This window comes from Hylobates moloch, unplaced genomic scaffold (genome assembly GCF_009828535.3).
Source record: "Hylobates moloch isolate HMO894 unplaced genomic scaffold, HMol_V3 SCAFFOLD_8, whole genome shotgun sequence".
NCBI lineage: Eukaryota > Metazoa > Chordata > Mammalia > Primates > Hylobatidae > Hylobates > Hylobates moloch.
Window position 1 is genome coordinate 2,797,495 of NW_026652283.1, and position 17,969 is coordinate 2,815,463.

At 49.8% G+C, this 17,969-nt stretch overlaps 1 protein-coding gene and 1 long non-coding RNA gene across 3 annotated transcripts; one reads left to right on the top strand and one right to left on the bottom strand.

Moving 5' to 3' along the window:
• Positions 1-250: 250 nt before the first annotated feature.
• On the top strand, positions 251-9,583 carry FKBP4 (FKBP prolyl isomerase 4). Of its 2 annotated transcripts, XM_032159306.2 has the most exons (10): positions 251-564; positions 2,458-2,602; positions 3,044-3,186; positions 4,015-4,135; positions 4,382-4,538; positions 5,140-5,230; positions 5,329-5,412; positions 5,683-5,868; positions 6,421-6,660; positions 8,799-9,583. In XM_032159306.2, exons 1-10 carry the CDS (start codon positions 460-462, stop codon positions 8,904-8,906), a joined length of 1,380 nt encoding a protein of 459 aa, XP_032015197.1. In that variant the 5' UTR covers positions 251-459; the 3' UTR covers positions 8,907-9,583. The 2 variants fall into 2 exon arrangements, with proteins under 2 accessions (XP_032015197.1, XP_058298324.1); XM_058442341.1 differs by lacking the exon at positions 2,458-2,602 and having other exon boundaries at positions 491-564.
• A 1,187-nt stretch (positions 9,584-10,770) lies between these two features.
• Positions 10,771-17,897, bottom strand: LOC116472531 (uncharacterized). The gene is made up of 2 exons (XR_009214461.1): positions 17,683-17,897; positions 10,771-10,978 (listed from the first exon to the last, which is right to left on the bottom strand). It is a non-coding gene; the product is annotated as an uncharacterized LOC116472531 (long non-coding RNA).
• Positions 17,898-17,969: the final 72 nt, after the last annotated feature.

Below are 17,969 nucleotides of genomic sequence, written 5' to 3' on the forward strand. Positions count from 1 at the left end.
GGGCGGGGATGGGAGGGAGGGAGGAAGGGCCAGGGGAGGCCGCCGGGGAGATCCCGAGTCCGAGGGTCCCAGGAGAAGGCGGAGGGGGCAGGCAGCCAGAAGGAGGCAAGAACCAGAAAAAAAAAACAAAAAAAATTCCGAAGCGCCCGCAGCACTGAGCCCAAACCGGCTCAGTCCCGCCGTCTCTAGAAAGTTCTGCACCCGCCCCCTCTGTCCGCGCTCCCGCTCCTCCCAGCCCCTCCTTCGCGGCGGGGCGGGACCAATCGCTCCCCGAGCCGCTCCTGACCCACCTACCCCAGCTCTCGCGCCGCGTGCAGAGGTGCTCAAGCCTCCTCGCTGTCCGCAGTCGGTGCCGCCGCGTCCGGCCTCCCGCACGCCCCGCAGGTAGCGCCCCCGCCCGCGGCCCAGAGTGCGCTCGCGCCCGCACCAGCTCCCGGATAAACGGCGCGCCGCGCGGAGATGACAGCCGAGGAGATGAAGGCGACCGAGAGCGGGGCGCAGTCGGCGCCACTGCCCATGGAGGGAGTGGACATCAGCCCCAAACAGGACGAAGGCGTGCTGAAGGTGAGGGGCGGCGGGGCCTGCGGAGGCGACCGAACCCGGGACCCCGCGGGCCGCCCTTCCGCCGCGCCCGGAGCCCGCAGCCGGGCACGGGTCGAGGCGGCCGCCTTTGCAGCCTCGCGGCCGTCCCGCCGGGGGCCGGTGGCATCGCCGTCCCGGCCCGGGCTGCGTCGTTTAAGGCACCGAGGCCGGCCATGCGCTCGGCAAGGGGGCGGCCTAGGTGCGCGGGCCGAGGCCCCAGACTCCCCAGCCGGCAGCGCCCGGTCCCGGGCAGGGGGTCGGGATTGCAGTGCCCACCCCGGCGCGCGCGGGGCGGCGGAGAGGGGCGGGGCGAGGCGACCGCCGCGGGCACCCGAGCCGCAGCCCGGGGCCAGGCCGGGCCTCCCACGCCACGCCGCCCCCGACCCCGTGGCCCCAGCGGAGCTGCCAGCCGCGGGCCGCCTAGTTGGTGGCGGTGCCAGGGCTCGCCCACCCGGGCGGTGGAACACGGGACAGGACGGGGAGCGACTCCCCACAGTGCTTTCCTGGCCCTTCGGCCTTTGTGCGACGCAGGCGCGACAGGGTTCCGGCGCCCTCCCGGGGTCCCCTGCCGACGCCGGGACCCAGCGAGGTCCCCACTCGCCGCGCGGCGCCCCCTCCCTCGGCCCGGGGGAGGCCGGGCGCGGGGCATGCCGGGAGCTGTAGTCCCCTCCCCCCTCCGCCGCCTCCCGGAGCCAGGGCTGCGGGGTGTGGGGCGGGGAGGAGGCGCTCTGCTGTGGAGCCTGCCGCCGAGTGACCGCTCGACTACAAATAGCCTGGGGAGCTGGGGGGAGAGCATCTTGACCTGGGCCAGGACAACCTGCCTTGGGTCGGAGCAGGTTCCAGGGAGACTCAGAGATGGTGAATTCCCCGCCTGCGTCTTATGCCTTCTCCCCATCCGCTGCTCCTCCTCATCCTGGCTTCCCACCGCTGAGCTCCGCGTGTGCGGCACCCGCCTCAGGGGGCCTTTACCTGGTCCAGAAGTGCATCTGTCTTTGCACCAGATTATTGGGGACCTCAAGCGTCTGCTCCAGCAGCTCTCCTGGGGCATGTGGCTTCCCCTTCTAGCTCCAGCGTCCTGCTGTTTTCTACGAGATTGTTATTCCAGGAAGGGTCATTTCCCCTTTGATCCGCCATTCCTTCCCTTTTACCTTTCTACTGCTCAAAGCCCCTGTATATTCTTCGTGGAAGCTTTCCCTTAGAGGGTAACCGCACACCTACCAGGTGGCGCTAAAGAAGCCTTTACGTTTCTGGGAACTACTACAGCCCTGGACTTACTACCAGTGAGGAATACTCAGCTCCCAAGTCAGAGTTTAAGGTCCCATGGAGAACCTCCGGGTTCACCTATAACCTGGTTTCTTCCTTACCTGTTTTGAACTGTTTCTATTCTCTTCACTCACTCCTCTCATTCTCCTGTCTCCAAACCAGACCTTAATCTGATGACCACTGGCATGAAGGAAGGAGGAGGAAGTGTGGCATAAATACTTCCCCCTTTGCCGATTATAATAATAATCTATCATTCAACCTTTTACTGGTCTAATCTTGCAACAACTGTAGGAGATAGGGATTATCATCACTGCTTTACAAATAAAGTGTAGAGAATTCTAAAAGCTTATCCATACAGCGGAAACTTGAACTCAGATCTCTCAGCCTTTTGTCTCCTTTTTCAAACCAAGTCTTGCTGCACCTCAAGAAAGACAAGAAGGTTAGTTGACTCCTAAGCCAAGCTGCTAGTAACTGAATCTGGAGGGACAAGTAGGCAGAGGAGGATGAACACAGAGAAGTCCCTTTATGTTCCCTCTGGAGGCTTGCAGGCAGTGCTGGTGCCCCTTTCTGCCCCAAACCCTGGGGTACTCACTTTCTCCCCCTTCCTCCCAGGTCATCAAGAGAGAGGGCACAGGTACAGAGATGCCCATGATTGGGGACCGAGTCTTTGTCCACTACACTGGCTGGCTATTAGATGGCACAAAGTTTGACTCCAGTCTGGATCGCAAGGACAAATTCTCCTTTGACCTGGGAAAAGGTAGGCGTGGTCAGTGGGCTGGTAGGATAGGTTCGAGGTGGACACAAGCTGTCACAAACAGAAACCATTTTCTCAGGACCAAGCTCAGGGAGGAATAGTTTATCACAGTCTGTTAACTCTTTCGGTCACTTTTTTTTTTGTACCGTTCTGTAACTATATTGATCTCTGTCTCCCCTTCTCCTCATCACCTCCCAACACCTTACTCCCCCTTCAAAGGTGGACTGTCTTGCATCTTAAACTCTTTTTTGTTCAGGATCACGTGATCTTTTACAGTTCTTAGACCTGGTAGCACTTAATACAACCAAGTGTCTCACCTTCTAGTCCCATTTCTAAAGGATGTCCAGCTTCCCCATGAGTGTGGTGCAGTACTCTTCAGGAGCACTGTTTGAGCCCAGAATCAGAACCCTGCTAAGGCGGTCCTGTTTGCTTCTGTACCTGCAGGGGAGGTCATCAAGGCTTGGGACATTGCCATAGCAACCATGAAGGTGGGGGAGGTGTGCCACATCACCTGCAAACCAGAATATGCCTACGGTTCAGCAGGCAGTCCTCCAAAGATTCCTCCCAATGCCACACTTGTATTTGAGGTGAGTGTTTGGCCACTGAGATCCAGGCTAAGAGCCAGGCCTTATCTCAGCCCAATGCCTGGCTGCCCTCCAGCCCTTCCTGCTTCTTGGAGACAATGTAGCCAAGGCTGAGGGTCTGGCCTTATGGGAGGAGAAATGCAGAGGGCTCTGCTGCTGCTAGTAATGGAAGTAATAGAAGCTTCGGGTGGGAAGAGGGAGGCACAAGCTCCTCTCCAGACTCAAAGCATGGTCGGGGTTAAGGCATCTTTATCTCCAGAGCGGTACCCAGAATAATACTGAAAGGAGTCGGGAAGTCAGAAACTATGTCCCGTTATAAATGGCAATACAGAATATTGGTGCTCTAGAGATCAGAAGAGGGAGCAGTAGCTCCCCTGTGGGTCAAGGGCTGAGAAAAGGCTTCACTGAGGAGATAGAACTTGACATTGTTCAATCTGAAAATGGTTGAGCCAATCCGTGGGCCCTTGAATACTGAGAAACTGCTGAGAGATGTTAGGTAATCATTTCTAATACCTACCAGATTGGGCTCATCAGGTAGTGTGAATTAGGATTATCTGGGACACATCCTGATACGTCCTTGTTAGTAGAGCCAGGTAGTAAATAGATTGCTCTCCTCAGCTTAACTGAAATCTATGTAGTCTGCCCACCTCTACCAAAGTTGAGATTAGGGCCAGCTCCCAAGAACTTAAAGTGCCACTCTACCCAACTCCTTGTGACTGCCCTTGTGGTCAGATCTGGCCTGGCAGTCAGTAGGGACTCTCATGGATGAGACAGTGTTTCGCTGCCCATGAGTTAGTATGGGAAGGAATTATGGCATATCTTGTCCCACAGGTGGAGTTGTTTGAGTTTAAGGGGGAAGATCTGACGGAGGAGGAAGATGGCGGAATCATTCGCAGAATACAGACTCGCGGTGAAGGCTACGCTAAGCCCAATGAGGGCGCTATCGTGGAGGGTGAGACAGTACAGTCTGGGCTTTCAATTCTAATTCTGATATTTAGGCCTTGTGTGGCTTTGGGCAAGTCACTTCCCTTCTCCGAGCCTATCTTCTTGTCCATAAAATGAGGGGTTGGACCATATTCTCTTCACATCACTCCAGATTTGAGAACACAGCTAGGAGAATCTTGGGGTGATGCAGGGAAGCTGATGGCATCTTTCCTCAGTCACCTGCCCTCTTACAACTGCCTCTCTTTCATGCCAGTCGCACTGGAAGGGTACTACAAGGACCAGCTCTTTGACCAGCGGGAGCTCCGCTTTGAGATTGGCGAGGGGGAGAACCTGGATCTGCCTTATGGTCTGGAGAGGGCCATTCAGCGCATGGAGAAAGGAGAACATTCCATTGTGTACCTCGAGCCCAGGTGAGGGGTGGGCACTTCGTAGAGTAGGCAGGCAGGCAAACCAAGATCAAAGATATAAAATGAATTGTAGAACCAGCTGTTTGTACCCTTTTTAACTCTGGCCACACCAAACATACACCATTGTGATATCCTCAGTGTACTTAGAAGTGTGGCCACAACTGTCTACATCTCCTTGGATCTAAGCCCAGTCTTTTCAGTCATAGTTGCTGCGGATTCTCTCCTCTGCCATCAAGATTTTCCTCTCCCATTAATTCATTCAGTCATGACTGAAACAGCTACTACATGCCAGGCACTGCTGAAAATTCCTAGGGGTTCAGAGACTAATAGAACATTGTTTCTGCCTTCTAATTCTAGCTCACTGTTTAGTGAGGTGCTATTTAAATTAGTAATCACACTGCTGCCCGGCCATGTTATTAGAAGGGTATGAAGGATGCTGAGGGACCATCTGACGGTGTGAAGAGGCCAGGGAAGATTTGCCAAACATTTGAACCAAGTCTCAAGGGATGGGAAGGTACTTTCCAGGAAATGGACCGGAAGCCTTTTCAGCCTGGAGCAGGTTAAGTGTTGCCAAGATGACACGTAGTGTTTTTCACCCCTCCAGCTATGCTTTTGGCAGTGTTGGGAAGGAAAAGTTCCAGATCCCACCAAATGCTGAGCTGAAATATGAATTACACCTCAAGAGTTTTGAAAAGGTAAGTTTGCTCAAGGTCTTCCCATCTAAAGTCAAGTTCCACCCTGTATGTGACTCTGGGGTAGCTGACAACTTTGTTTCTCTCCTGGGGTGTGGCAGGCCAAGGAGTCTTGGGAGATGAATTCAGAAGAGAAGCTGGAACAGAGCACCATAGTGAAAGAGCGGGGCACTGTGTACTTCAAGGTGAGCCAACAGTCACTGTCCTAAGGGCACTCCCAGGAAGAGTTGCTCTGAGCCTACCCTTCCCTTGGTGACTGAGATCATTTTCTGCCAAGAAGTGGACAGGTTGGCACCTGCCATCTTCACTTCATAATATGTGAGCTTGCTGGCCTTGCCGGTGGGAGGGGTGGGAGCAGGAACCTCTTGTGGCCATGTGTCACTGATGACCGCAGGGTATAAGAGCCTAGTACCACTGAACCTGTGCCAGGTGCCTGAGCCTCTCTCCCATTCTAGGAAGGCAAATACAAGCAAGCTTTACTACAGTATAAGAAGATCGTGTCTTGGCTGGAATATGAGTCTAGTTTTTCCAATGAGGAAGCACAGAAGGCACAGGCCCTTCGACTGGCCTCTCACCTCAACCTGGCCATGTGTCATCTGAAACTACAGGCCTTCTCTGCTGCCATTGAAAGCTGTAACAAGGTGAGGCCCCCTCAGAAGGCATGGAAGCAGCATTCACAGGCAGAGTTGGGTGAGCTGCCAGCATGTCTGAAACTTCCCCTTGGTGACTAGGGCAGGGATAGCAGAGTGGATCAGTGGGAGCTCTGAGGTTACAGACCAAAGGCACGGATGCAAGTATTCATAGCAAGAACCTTAGCTTTAGTGGTGGGAAGCAGTTGGCAAGAAGTAGGAGGACACGGAATGGGAAGGATCACAAGAGTTTTCTTCCACCTTGGTTCTTAGCCTCTCCGCTTACCTACTTGCTTTATTCTAAAGTGAATGTTAATGTCTGAAGTCTTTTTATTTCATCCAAAGACCTGCTGTCTTCCCTCTCTGCCTGTTGGATTAAATGAAGTTCCTTCCTAGACCCTGGATTGTTCCATTTAATGCCCCAGGCCTTGTTCTTCCTGGGTTGGAGCCAGCCATTTGCATTCCTCCTCCTCCACCTGAGGGGCACCTTTGGAACCCACTCTTGACCAGGTGAGCTACAAGCCCTGAGCTCCCATGATGTTGCTTCCTCTCTGCATCCTTTAGGCCCTAGAACTGGACAGCAACAACGAGAAGGGCCTCTTCCGCCGGGGAGAGGCCCACCTGGCCGTGAATGACTTTGAACTGGCACGGGCTGATTTCCAGAAGGTCCTGCAGCTCTACCCCAACAACAAAGCCGCCAAGACCCAGCTGGCTGTGTGCCAGCAGCGGATCCGAAGGCAGCTTGCCCGGGAGAAGAAGCTCTATGCCAATATGTTTGAGAGGCTGGCTGAGGAGGAGAACAAGGTGAGGACTGGGGTGGGGAACAGTTGGAATAGCATCCCTCCACTTAACCTGGCTACTGTGGGCTCTTTGTGCCTTTGGTTGTCTATGCCAATCCCGGAAACCAGAAGTTGCCTTTTCCCTGGAGCATTAAGGAGCACGTGTTCCCTGCTGTTGGGGCCAGTGTTCTGTGATCAGTGCTGGAAACCTACCCGCAAGCCCCAGAAGTTGGGTTGGTTGCCCTGAGTGTAATTCCCGATTTATGTTTTCTTGTGGGCCAGGCACGGTGGCTCACACTCTGCAGTCCCAGCACTTTGCAGGGTCAAAGTGGGAGGCTCACTTGAACCCAGTAGGTAGAGACCTCAGTGACTTACGATGGCACCACTGCACCCCAGCTTGAGTGACAAAATGAGACCCTGTCTCAAAAAAAAAAAAAAAGTGCTTTTTGTGTGTGATAAATAAATAATACACTTAGTTAAATTCAAACTATACCAAAGTATACAGTCAAGTCTGCCTCCCCCACCAGAAGCAGCGGCCCCTTCAGGTTCTCGGATGGTTCCAGTGTATTGCATCAAGCCACAGGCAGACATTCATGTTGCCTTCTCCCTTTCCCCTAACAAGAGGCAACGTGCTCTACCTATGATTTGGCGCATACTGTGCTTTTTTCACGTAATAGTAGCTGGAGGCTTATTTTACATCAGTATTTAAAGAACTTTCACATTCTTTCTTAGGCTTACATAGTATTCCATTGTATGGATACGGTTTATCTTAATCAGTCCCTTTGTAGTCTTCCAGTGGTTTTTTTTGTTTGTTTTTGGTTTTTTTTTTTTTTGCTTTTTTTGTTTTTTTTTCTGAGACAGAGTTTTGTTCTTGTTGCCCAGGCTGGAGTGCAGTGGCACGATCTTGGCTCACTGCAAACTCCACCTCCCAGGTTCCAGTGATTCTCCTGCCTCAGCCTCCCAAGTAGCTGGGATTACAGGCGCCCGCCACCACACCCGGCTAATTTTTGTATTTTTAGTACAGATGAAGTTTCATCATGTTGACCAGGCTGTCTCGAACTCCTGACTTTAGTGATCTGCCCACCCCTGCCTCCCAAAGTGGTGGGATTACAGGTGTGAGCCACCACACCCAGTCAGTCTTAAACAGTGTTCTAAACCAGCACTGTCCAGTAGAAATACAGTATCAACCACATGTAATTCAAAATTTTCTGGTAACCATGTTAAAAAGGTGAAAAACAGCCGGGCGCGGTGGCTCACGCTTGTAATCCCAGCACTTTGGAAGGCCGAGGCGGGCGGATCACGAGGTCAGGAGATCGAGACCACAGTGAAACCCCGTCTCTACTAAAAATACAAAAAAAAATTAGCCGGGCGTGGTGGCGGGCGCCTGTAGTCCTAGCCACTCGGAGAGGCTGAGGCAGGAGAATGGCGTGAACCCAGGAGGCGGAGCTTGCAGTGAGCCGAGATCGCACCACTGCACTCCAGCCTGGGCGACAGAGCAAGCCTCCATCACAAAAAAAAAAAAAAAAAAAAAAAAAAAAAAAAAGATGAAAAACAAATGGAATTAAATTTTAGTTGCATTTGTGTATTTTTCAAACCATCTTCAAAATCCAACGTATATTTTGCACTAAAAACACGAGTTTGAACTAGCCACTTACAGTAGTGGCTACCATACGGGACAGTGCTGCTTAGAACAGCATTGCAGTGAATAACCTTGTGAGTTCATAATTTGTACATATACAAGTGTTTTGTTTTGTTTGAGACAGTGTCTCTTGCCCTGCCGCCCAGGCTGGAGTGCAGTGGCACAGTCTCAGTTCACTGTAACCTCTGCCTCCAGGGCTCAAGCGAACCTCTTGTCTCAGCCTCCCGAGTAGCTGGAACTACAGGTGCATGCCACCACGCCCAGCTAATTTTTGTAATTTTTGTTGAGATGAGGTTTCACCATGTTGCCCAGGCTGATCTCAAACTTCTGGGTGCAAGCAATCTGACCACCTCAGCCTCCCAAAGTGCTGGGATTACAGGTGTAAGCCACCAGGCCTGGCCTATACAGGTATATCTTTAGGACAGATATAGGAGAATGGGTGTATCTGTGTAATTCTGCTAGAAATTAAGTGTGTGTTTTTTCACTTGGGAAGTCAGCCCATTTGCTGTTCCTTTTCCTTGCAGGCCAAGGCAGAGGCTTCCTCAGGAGACCATCCCACTGACACAGAGATGAAGGAGGAGCAGAAGAGCAACACGGCAGGGAGCCAGTCTCAGGTGGAGACAGAAGCATAGCCCCTCTCCACCAGCCCTACTCCTGCGGCTGCCTGCCCCCCAGTCTCCCCACTCCACCCTGTTAGTTTTGTAAAAACTGAAGAATTTTGAGTGAATTAGACCTTTATTTTTCTATCTGGTTGGATGGTGGCTTTAGGGGAAGGGGGAAAGGCGTAGGCTGGGGGAATGAGGTGGGGAATCATTTTAGCTGGTGTCACCCCTCTTCCCTTCCTCCATTGCACATGAACATATGTCCATCCATATATATTCATCAGAATGTTAATTTATTTTGCTCCCTCTGTTAGGTCCATTTTCTAAGGGTAGAAGAGGCAAGTGGTAGGGATGGGGTCTGATATGAACCCAGGGTGGAGAGGGAGACTCCTGGGCAGCCGTTTTCCTCATCCTTTCCCTCTCCCGGTCCATTTCCAAACGTGGCCTCCATGTGGGTGCTAGGGACATGGGAAAAACCACTGCTATGCCATTTCTTCTCTCTGTTCCCTTCCTCACCCCCAACGGTGTGGCTGATGATGTCTTCTGGTGTCATGGTGACCACCCCCTGTTCCCTGTTCTGGTATTTCCCCTGTCAGTTTCCCCTCTCAGCCCCGTTGTGTCCCGAAATCCCCTCGCCTCTGCACGTTGCTGAAGGTCCAGGCTTGCCTCAAGTTCCGTGCTTGAGCAATAAAGTGGAAACAATAAAACCTGGGTGTCAGACAACCCTTTCTGTTCAGCCTTGGAGGGGTGGGTATGAGTCAGTACATAATGGGTAGTGGCGAAATCAAGGGGTCACCCCCTTAGTCCCAGTTGAGCTTAAATAAGTGCAGCATCTCATATAGATGCCGTAGTTGGGCAGGAAGCAGCCCCACCACGCATGGCTTCCTGAGCACTGCACAGACTGCAGCTGGGACTTGTCTGCGGCTTCACCCCAGGTTCCCAGCACTCCCTCCCTCCAGCAACCTGGCAGTTTTTATGCCTCTGGTTTTCTTCCCTGACACTTAGGAAGACGAAAGTATAAAGATCTAGAAGACTGGGACACCGTGCATGTTTGTTTTGAAGTTGGAATTGGTCTTCTGCCTACCTCTGATCTGGCAGAGGTATCTGCATTTTGGTTTCTTAACAAGGTAAAACTCCTGGTGTCACTAACCTCCTCCTGTCAGATAACTTACATGATTAAGGTTAAGAGTAAAGCAGAGTGTTCATGCCCAGCTTCCTTCTCAGCCTTAACAGGAAAAGGCTTGTGCTTTTTTTCTAACTATGCTTTGACCCTTAACTCCTATGGCATGATGGGGCCCTGGGAGAAGCCAAGCAGTACAAGCCAGTCATGCTGAGCTGCCTCCAGATGATCCTGGCTCCAGGCCAGAGCCCGTGTCTGCCCTCATCCCTCTCTCCTACTGTGAGCTCTCCAGTCCTTCCCCAAAAGTGATGTGGTTGTCTGCTTAGCCACATGCCTATATAGTTCCTTCCAGAAGAAATTTATAATGGTGGAAGATGTATTTCTGTGTGAAAATTTTCACGGAGTCATACAACACAGCTGATGCTACAGCCAGGATTAAAATTGGGGTGTGCAAGTCTCGCAGTGTGAGTATCCCTTGAGCCCAAGACACCAAGGATGCAGAGAACTGTGACTGTGCCACTGCATGCCAGCCTGGGGAAGAGAGTGAGACCCTGTCTCTTTTTTAAAAAAGTCCCAGTGTAACTGCTTTCTTACTGGGCTTACCTCACATCACAGCCCTGTGTTTGTGGTTTGTGTCTGGGTCCTCTTGGTATTTCAAAAGTAGTAGATTCTTACGCCTGCAGCCAACAGTAATCACTAACTCAAGCATTTATGGAGTAAGCCTAGCACTGTACTGACAGCATCACGAGTTAAACTTAATCCTTGCAACCATCCTACAAAGAAGGTATAACTTTAACAACCCTATTTACAGATAAGAAAACCAAGACTCAGAAGTTAAATGGAAAGGTATGCCTGAAAGGTGAAGTCTCTGAACTAAACCAGACTCTCCCGTGAGGTTCATTTGGCTGTGGGCAAGTCTTGAGCTTCTTTCCTCATCTGCAAAAATCGAAAGCATTCCTAAGATTTCTTCCAGCTCTACATCCTGTAGGATTCCAAGAATGTAAAACTGCATTTAACTGTAGAACATTTAGAGATAAGTCTTAGTTTATGTAACATTAAAACTGTCTAGTGAGGATGTTTTGTTAAAATGCCTACAAGTCTTTAAGCCTAAAAATAATCCTACCACATACTTGAGTCTGCCCTGGGTCAGTGCTACAAGTTCATTTCCCAGTCAGTTGTCCCTTCCTACCAACACTTAAATCTTTCTATATGCAGAGAAATGTGCCTGCAGAAAGAAAAGCTAGTAGCAAGCAGTACTGTGAGCTTTTAACAAGCTTTGCAAGTGGTCTCTAGAAAAAATTAAAATACAGTTTATCTTGTCCTAGTGCCGGTTCTAACATCGAGTTCTATGAATTTTATCTCCCAAGTATTTCTACTCCCTCCATACTAGTACCGCTCCCTCCCATCACCATGCACTCCAGCCTGCTGTCCTGCAAAAGGCTCCTATCTTGGATTCCCTCCTGCCCCACCTGCAGTTCACTCTGTACTGCATCCAAATCGTGTCCCTCTGAGTACTTAAATCACTTTCAATGATTACCCATCCCATTTAGGCTAAAGAATCCTTATCACGGCCCACAAAACCCTGCAAGGCTTGGCAAAGTGCTCTTAACACTTGCCCTCACTCTATACCAGCTTCGCCACCCTGAGGGTGAATGGAAGACTGTATTCCATTTCCATTGGAGAAAAAATATGTGAAAGGCACTTTATGCAGGACTAGGTAAAGTGTCGTATCTTTTTAGAAAATGTCATTACTGGAAAAAAAGTTAGAAACCAGAACTTCTGAAACCTTATTCGTGTTACGTCTCAGTGACTAATTTTATCTTTCCAAATGCAAAACACCTCAGAACCTTATAACAAGTTGAAATGACAATGCACTAAGGGCGGTGCTGAATAAAACCAATGTAAGAGTCTGGACATTGTAAGTAAGGAAAATTTGTTCTCTTTCTGGGATTCACTATTGCTGCCTTATGGCTGCAGTTCCTCAGTTGTTTGCCAACCTCAGATAATGTGGATGCATTAACTATCCTCAGTTAGAAAACCTAGGAATAATAAAAACAATTTATCCTGTACTAAATGACACTATGCCATTTTTTTTTTTTTTTTTTTTTTTTTTGGAGATGGACTCTTGCTCTGTTCCCCAGGCTGGAGTGCAGTGGCGCAATCTCGGCTCACTGGAATCTCCGCGTCCCAGGTTCAAGCAATTCTGTCCCAGCCTCACAAGTCGCTGGGACCACAGGTGCACGCCACCACACCTGGCTAATTTTTGTATTTTTAGTAGAGACGGGGTTTCACCATATTGATCAGGCTGGTCATGAACTCCTGACCTCAGGTGATCCACCTGCCTTGGCCTCCCGAAGTGCTGGGATTACAGGCGTGAGCCACTGCGCGCGGCCTATTTTTTCTTTTTTTGTTTGTTTGAGACAGGGTCTCACTATTTTGCCCAGGCTCAGTGCAGTGGTGCAATTACAGCTCACTGCAGCCTTGACCTCCTGGGCTCAAGAGATCCTCCCAACTCAGCCTCTGGACTAGCTGGGAGGGACTACATGCACATGGCACCATGCCCAGCTTTTTTTTTTTTTTTTTTGACAGAGGGTAGCTCTTGTTGCCCAGGCTGGAGTGCAATGGCGCGATCTCGGCTCACTGCAACATCCGCCTCCCCGGTTCAAGCAACAGTCCTGCCTTAGCCTCCAGTGTAGCTGGGATTACAAGTGCCTGTTAACCATGAGCAGCTAATTTTTGTACTTTTAATAGAGACGGGGTTTCACCATGTTGGCCAGGCTGGTCTCGAACTCCTGACCTCAGGAGATCTGCCCGCCTCAGCCTCCTAAAGTGCTGGGATTACAGGCGTGAGCCATTGCGCCCTGCCACGCTATACCAATTTGAGAGGCAAAGTAAGTGAATGGTCTCAGGGATGATCAAGAAAAAGCAATGCCTTTGTGAATGTCGAGGGTCCTGTGGCTAGAAGAGAGGATCAGCATGTATATTCCATATTCCATTGGCTCTTCAGTCTCCTGTTTTAGAAGTGCATCAGACATAAACTGATTTGTATTTTTAGGTGAAATTCACGTTTTTAGGTGAAACAAAGTTAACCATTTTAAATTCAACAGTTTGGTGGCCATTTAGTCTTTACCGTGTTATCTAGTTCCAAAACGTCTTCCTCATTCTTTGTGTTTTAACCCTATCTCCTGATGTTTAAGTGACACAGTGACAGTGAACTTCTCATCCATCAGTAGTCTTGAGCAGACAACCCTGATGAGTTACTTCTAGGATTAAAGCTTCCCAGAGTTGGTGGTGCATTTTAACAGGGGCAAACTTGAGGAAGGCAGTGAGACTAGAATTCTGAATAACAGCATTTCATTCAGTGCAGAGCTGCCCCACACTCTGCCAGTTTCTAGGTCAAAAAACCTAACTTTTCCGACACTTTAATATGCTAAGGTGTACCACGAATGAGAGAGGGGAGGGGGAGATGGTGATATAAGCCAAACCGAGCCCATTAAGAAGCCTGGACCCTGCCCCCAAGGTGGTGAGGCTGTGGGCCTCATGTTTTGAAAGATCTTTGGAGACCCCGTTTCTTACCTGGGCACCCTGGGCAAACAGAAACCATTCTGTCTACTGTTGGAGGATGAAGTAGACAAAGAATCTTCCTAGAAATGCTTCCCACTGGCCAGGCGCGGTGGCTCATGCCTGTAATCCCAGCACTTTGGGAGGCTGAGGCAGGCAGATCACGAGGTCAGGAGATCGAGACCATCCTGGCTAACATGGTGAAACCTCGTCTACTAAAAATACAAAAAATTAGCTGGGCATGGTGGCGGGTGCCTGTAGTCCCAGCTACTCAGGAGGCTGAGGCAGGAGAATGGCATGAACCCAGAAGGCAGAGCTTGCAGTGAGCGAAGATCATGCCACTGCACTTCAGCCTGGGCGACAGAGCAAGACTCCATCTTAAAAAAAAAAAAAGAAAGAAAGAAATGCTTCCCACTTAATCCCCCCCCATCCTCTCCTATGGAGATTTCTATTGTTTGTAAAGAATATGCCACCCATACAACTGTATCCATGTCACCTAACCAGGAAGATACCCTAATTAGACAGTTTTGGGGAGCAAGACAACCAGCAGAAAGAGTGCTTGGCTTAGACAAGATGGAGTTAGATGGCGCCCAAAGAGACCTAACAACCATCCAACTAGAAAGGGGCCAAGACCAGGAGTGCTCTTTGTGGAGCCAGGGATCTGTCCATATGGCTTTGCAATGCCTAGTCATACAAAACACTCACTGTACTTAAAGTAACTGATGCAAGGTGGGGAGAGGCACAGGCATGGAAGGACTTGACTTGTGCCCTATTTCTTGGAGACCTATCTTTCCTGCCTTTCTAACTTTATTTGGCTCTCTTGACAAAAGCCAAAAAGCGTGGTATAGAAGTTGTGATCATAAGGCTAGGCACGGTGGCCTGTAATCCCAGCACTTTGGGAGGCCAAGCACTTTGATCACCTGAGGTTAGGAGTTCAAGACCAGCCTGGCCAACCTGGTGAAACCCTGTCTCTACTACAAAAAAAAATTATCTGGGCATGGTCGTGGACACCTGTAATCCCAGCTACTGGGGAGTGTGAGAAAGGAGAGTCGCTTGAACCCGGGAGGCGGAGGTTGCGGTGAGCCAAGATCACACCATTGCACTCTAGCCTGGGCAAGAAGAGTGAAACTCTCAAAAAAGTGAAAAAGAAGAGGCCGGGTGTGGTGGCTCACGCCTGTAATCCCAGCACTTTGGGAGGCCGAGGCGGGCGGATCACGAGGTCAGGAGATCGAGACCATCCTGGCTAACATGGTGAAACCCCGTCAAAAAAATTGGTGGTGTGGTGGGGGCCTGTAGTCCCAGTATGAGGCTGAGGCAGAAAGAATAGGTGAAACAGAGGGAGTTGGCTCACGCCTGTACTCCCAGCACTTTGGGAAGCCAAGGCGGGCGCATCACGAGGTCAGGACATTGAGACCATCCTGGGTAACACGGTGAAACCCCTTCACTACTAAAAATACAAAAAATTAGCCGGGCGTGGTGGCAGGCGCCTGTAGTCCCAGATACTCGGGAGGCTGAGGCAGGAGAATGGCGTGAACCCAGAGGGCAGAGCTTGCAGTGAGCTCTTGCAGATCGCGCCACTGCACTCCAGCCTAGGCGACAGAGCAAGACTCCGTCTCAAAAAAAAAAAAGTAAAAAAGTTGTGATCATAATTACATGACCTTCATGGCAAACATATTCTACAATTAAGAACAGACAACCCGTGTCACAGAAAGATCCAGACCAAGAAACCCAAATGATGAGGAAGATAAAACTAAGGCATTGGGGAATCTTGGGTTGGGGTCTGATCTTAGGTAACTGGGTCAGACCAATGCACCTGATGAAAGAAGCTGGGTGATCTCATCTCTTGTTCTGAGTTATTTAGTAATATATTTCTTTTAAAACCACTTCAGAGGTAAATATTTTTTTTTTTTTTTTTTTTTTTTTGGAGACAGAGTCTCACTTCCCCCAGCCTGGAGTGCAGTGGCACCATCTTGGCTCACTGCAACCTCTGCCTCTTGGGCTCAGGAGATCTTCCCGCCTCCGCCTTCTGAGTAGCTGGGACCACAAGCATGCACCACCATGCCCAGCTAATTTTTGCATTTTTGGTGGAGTCACGGTTTTGCCATGTTGTCCAGGCTGGTCTTGAACTCCTGAGCTCAAGCGATCTGCCTGCCTCAGTCTCCAAAAGTGCTGGAATTACAGGCATGAGCCTCCACAGCCAACTTAGAGGTGAACATTTTGATACTGGTTTTGGTTTTCCCACCTTAAAGGCCTAATATGAAGCTTAGGGTTTGAACTAGGATGAGAGAATAGAGATGGGGTAGAACACGGGGTGAGGGAGCATGCAACTGCTCTGTAAATGGGAAAATTTATTCAAAGCACCAAGAATACCTGTGGGACCCAGTGCCTTTTAATGGACCTGGCCATCCCACAGTACACAACCAGAAATATGAACTTGTAACACAGTTCAGCCTCAGAATATATCTGCAGTCTCCAGTATTTGTCCAGACTTCCTCCAGTTTACTGTTCTGACCTGCTGTTCTTTCTTATCTGGCTGTCAGTTCCACTGGGACATCTAGGAAAAAATCTGCCACCCCCTTCCCCCAAGAAAAGGTCTTGCCCTCCAGCCTCCTCCCACTATGTACAGACATAGAAAGTAGGGACAAGCCGGGCATGGTGGCTCACGCTTGTAATCCCATCTACCCGAGAGGCTGAGACATGAGAATCTCTTGAGCCTGGGAGGCAGAGGTTGCAATGAGCCCAGATCGCACCACTGCACTCCAGCCTGGGTGACAGAGCAAGACTCAAAGGAAGAAAAGGAAGAAAAAGAAAAAAAGGGGCCGGGCGCAGTGGCTCACGCCTGTAATTCCAGCACTTTGGGAGGCAGAGGTGGGAAGATCAAGAAGTCAAGATCAAGACCATTCTGGCCAACATGGTGAAACTCCGTCTCTACTAATAAAGTACAAAAATTAGCTGGGCGGCCGGGCATGGTGGCTCACGCCTGTAATCCCAGCACTTTGGAAGGCCGAGGCGGGTGGATCACGAGGTCAGAAGATCGAGACCATCCTGGCTAACACGGTGAAACCCCGTCTCTACTAAAAATACAAAAAATTCTCCGGGCGTGGTGGCGGGCGTCTGTAGTCCCAGCTACTCCGGAGGCTGAGGCAGGAGAATGGCGTGAACCCGGGAGGCGGAGCTTGCAGCGAGCCGAGATCGCACCACGGCACTCCAACCTGGGTGACAGAGCGAGACTCCGTCTCAAAAAAAAAAAAAATTAGCTGGGCGTGGTGGCGCTCGCCTGTAGTCTCAGCTACTCGCAAGGCTGAGGCAGGAGAATTGCTTGAACCTGGGAGGCAGAGGTTGCAGTGAGCCGAGATCGCGCCACTGCACTCCAGCCTGGCAACAGAGCGAGACTCCGTCTCAAAAAAAAAAAAAAAAAAAAAAAAAAGATAAAAAGGAAAAGCCCCTGGTCCAAAATCCCAGATAAAGTAGAACCATTTTTTTTTTTTTTGAAACACCAAGTGCAAGTCAGCCTGGGTTTTTAGACCTAAATCTAAAAATGTATTGAACACCTGCATGATTTCATAAATACTGCCCTGATTGATGAGGCACCCCAAAGAAAGGCAGAACTGGATTCAACATGGAAAGAAAGTATCCCAAGAAGCCAGCCATGAGAGTGACAGTCCCATCTGTGCTACAAGAGTAAGGCCACTGAGGGTGAGATGAAAGAGCTTTGTGCTGGGGGGCCACAAGACAGAGCAGATCCGGAATCCAGGCAACCTTCGCTTCCAGCCTGAAGACTCTCCTACGAACTATGATAGTAAATGATGGAGAGGCCCTAGGGTTTGGGATCAAACAATTCTGGTTTGAGCACGCACCCCGCCCCACAATCCTTCCTTCTGCCATTTTACTTAATCTTGCTGAACCTGTTTTCCTCTGCCAAAAAAAAAAAAAACAAAAAAAAACAAGCTCACATAGTGGCTGAATAATTATGTTAAATACGTGAAATGTGCTTTGCAGCAGGTGGCTTTTAAACTACTGACCAGAAAACACATACACCGAAAAAAATTTTTTTTACATTATAAGCCAGTATACACATATAAGTATAAACAATTGAAACAAGAGTTTCACAAAAACTATACTTACCTTACTACTTGGGAGTCACTTGGTATATTACTATTGTGTTTAATTTTTTATATGCTGATTGCAACTCACTACATTGTTTTCACTCCTAATGGGTAGCTAGTTTTTTAAAAACTTTTCAAAACCATGCAATTATCAGTTATTACGAAGATTAGTAAGATTCTCAGGAATGGTCTGATGGCTAGGAATCTTCATTACCAGGGAAACAAAGGAAAAAGGTCAAGGTTATTAGGTCAAGCCCTTGGGAGCCCTGTTGCCAAGGGAACAGATCGGCCACATCAGGGTTGGTT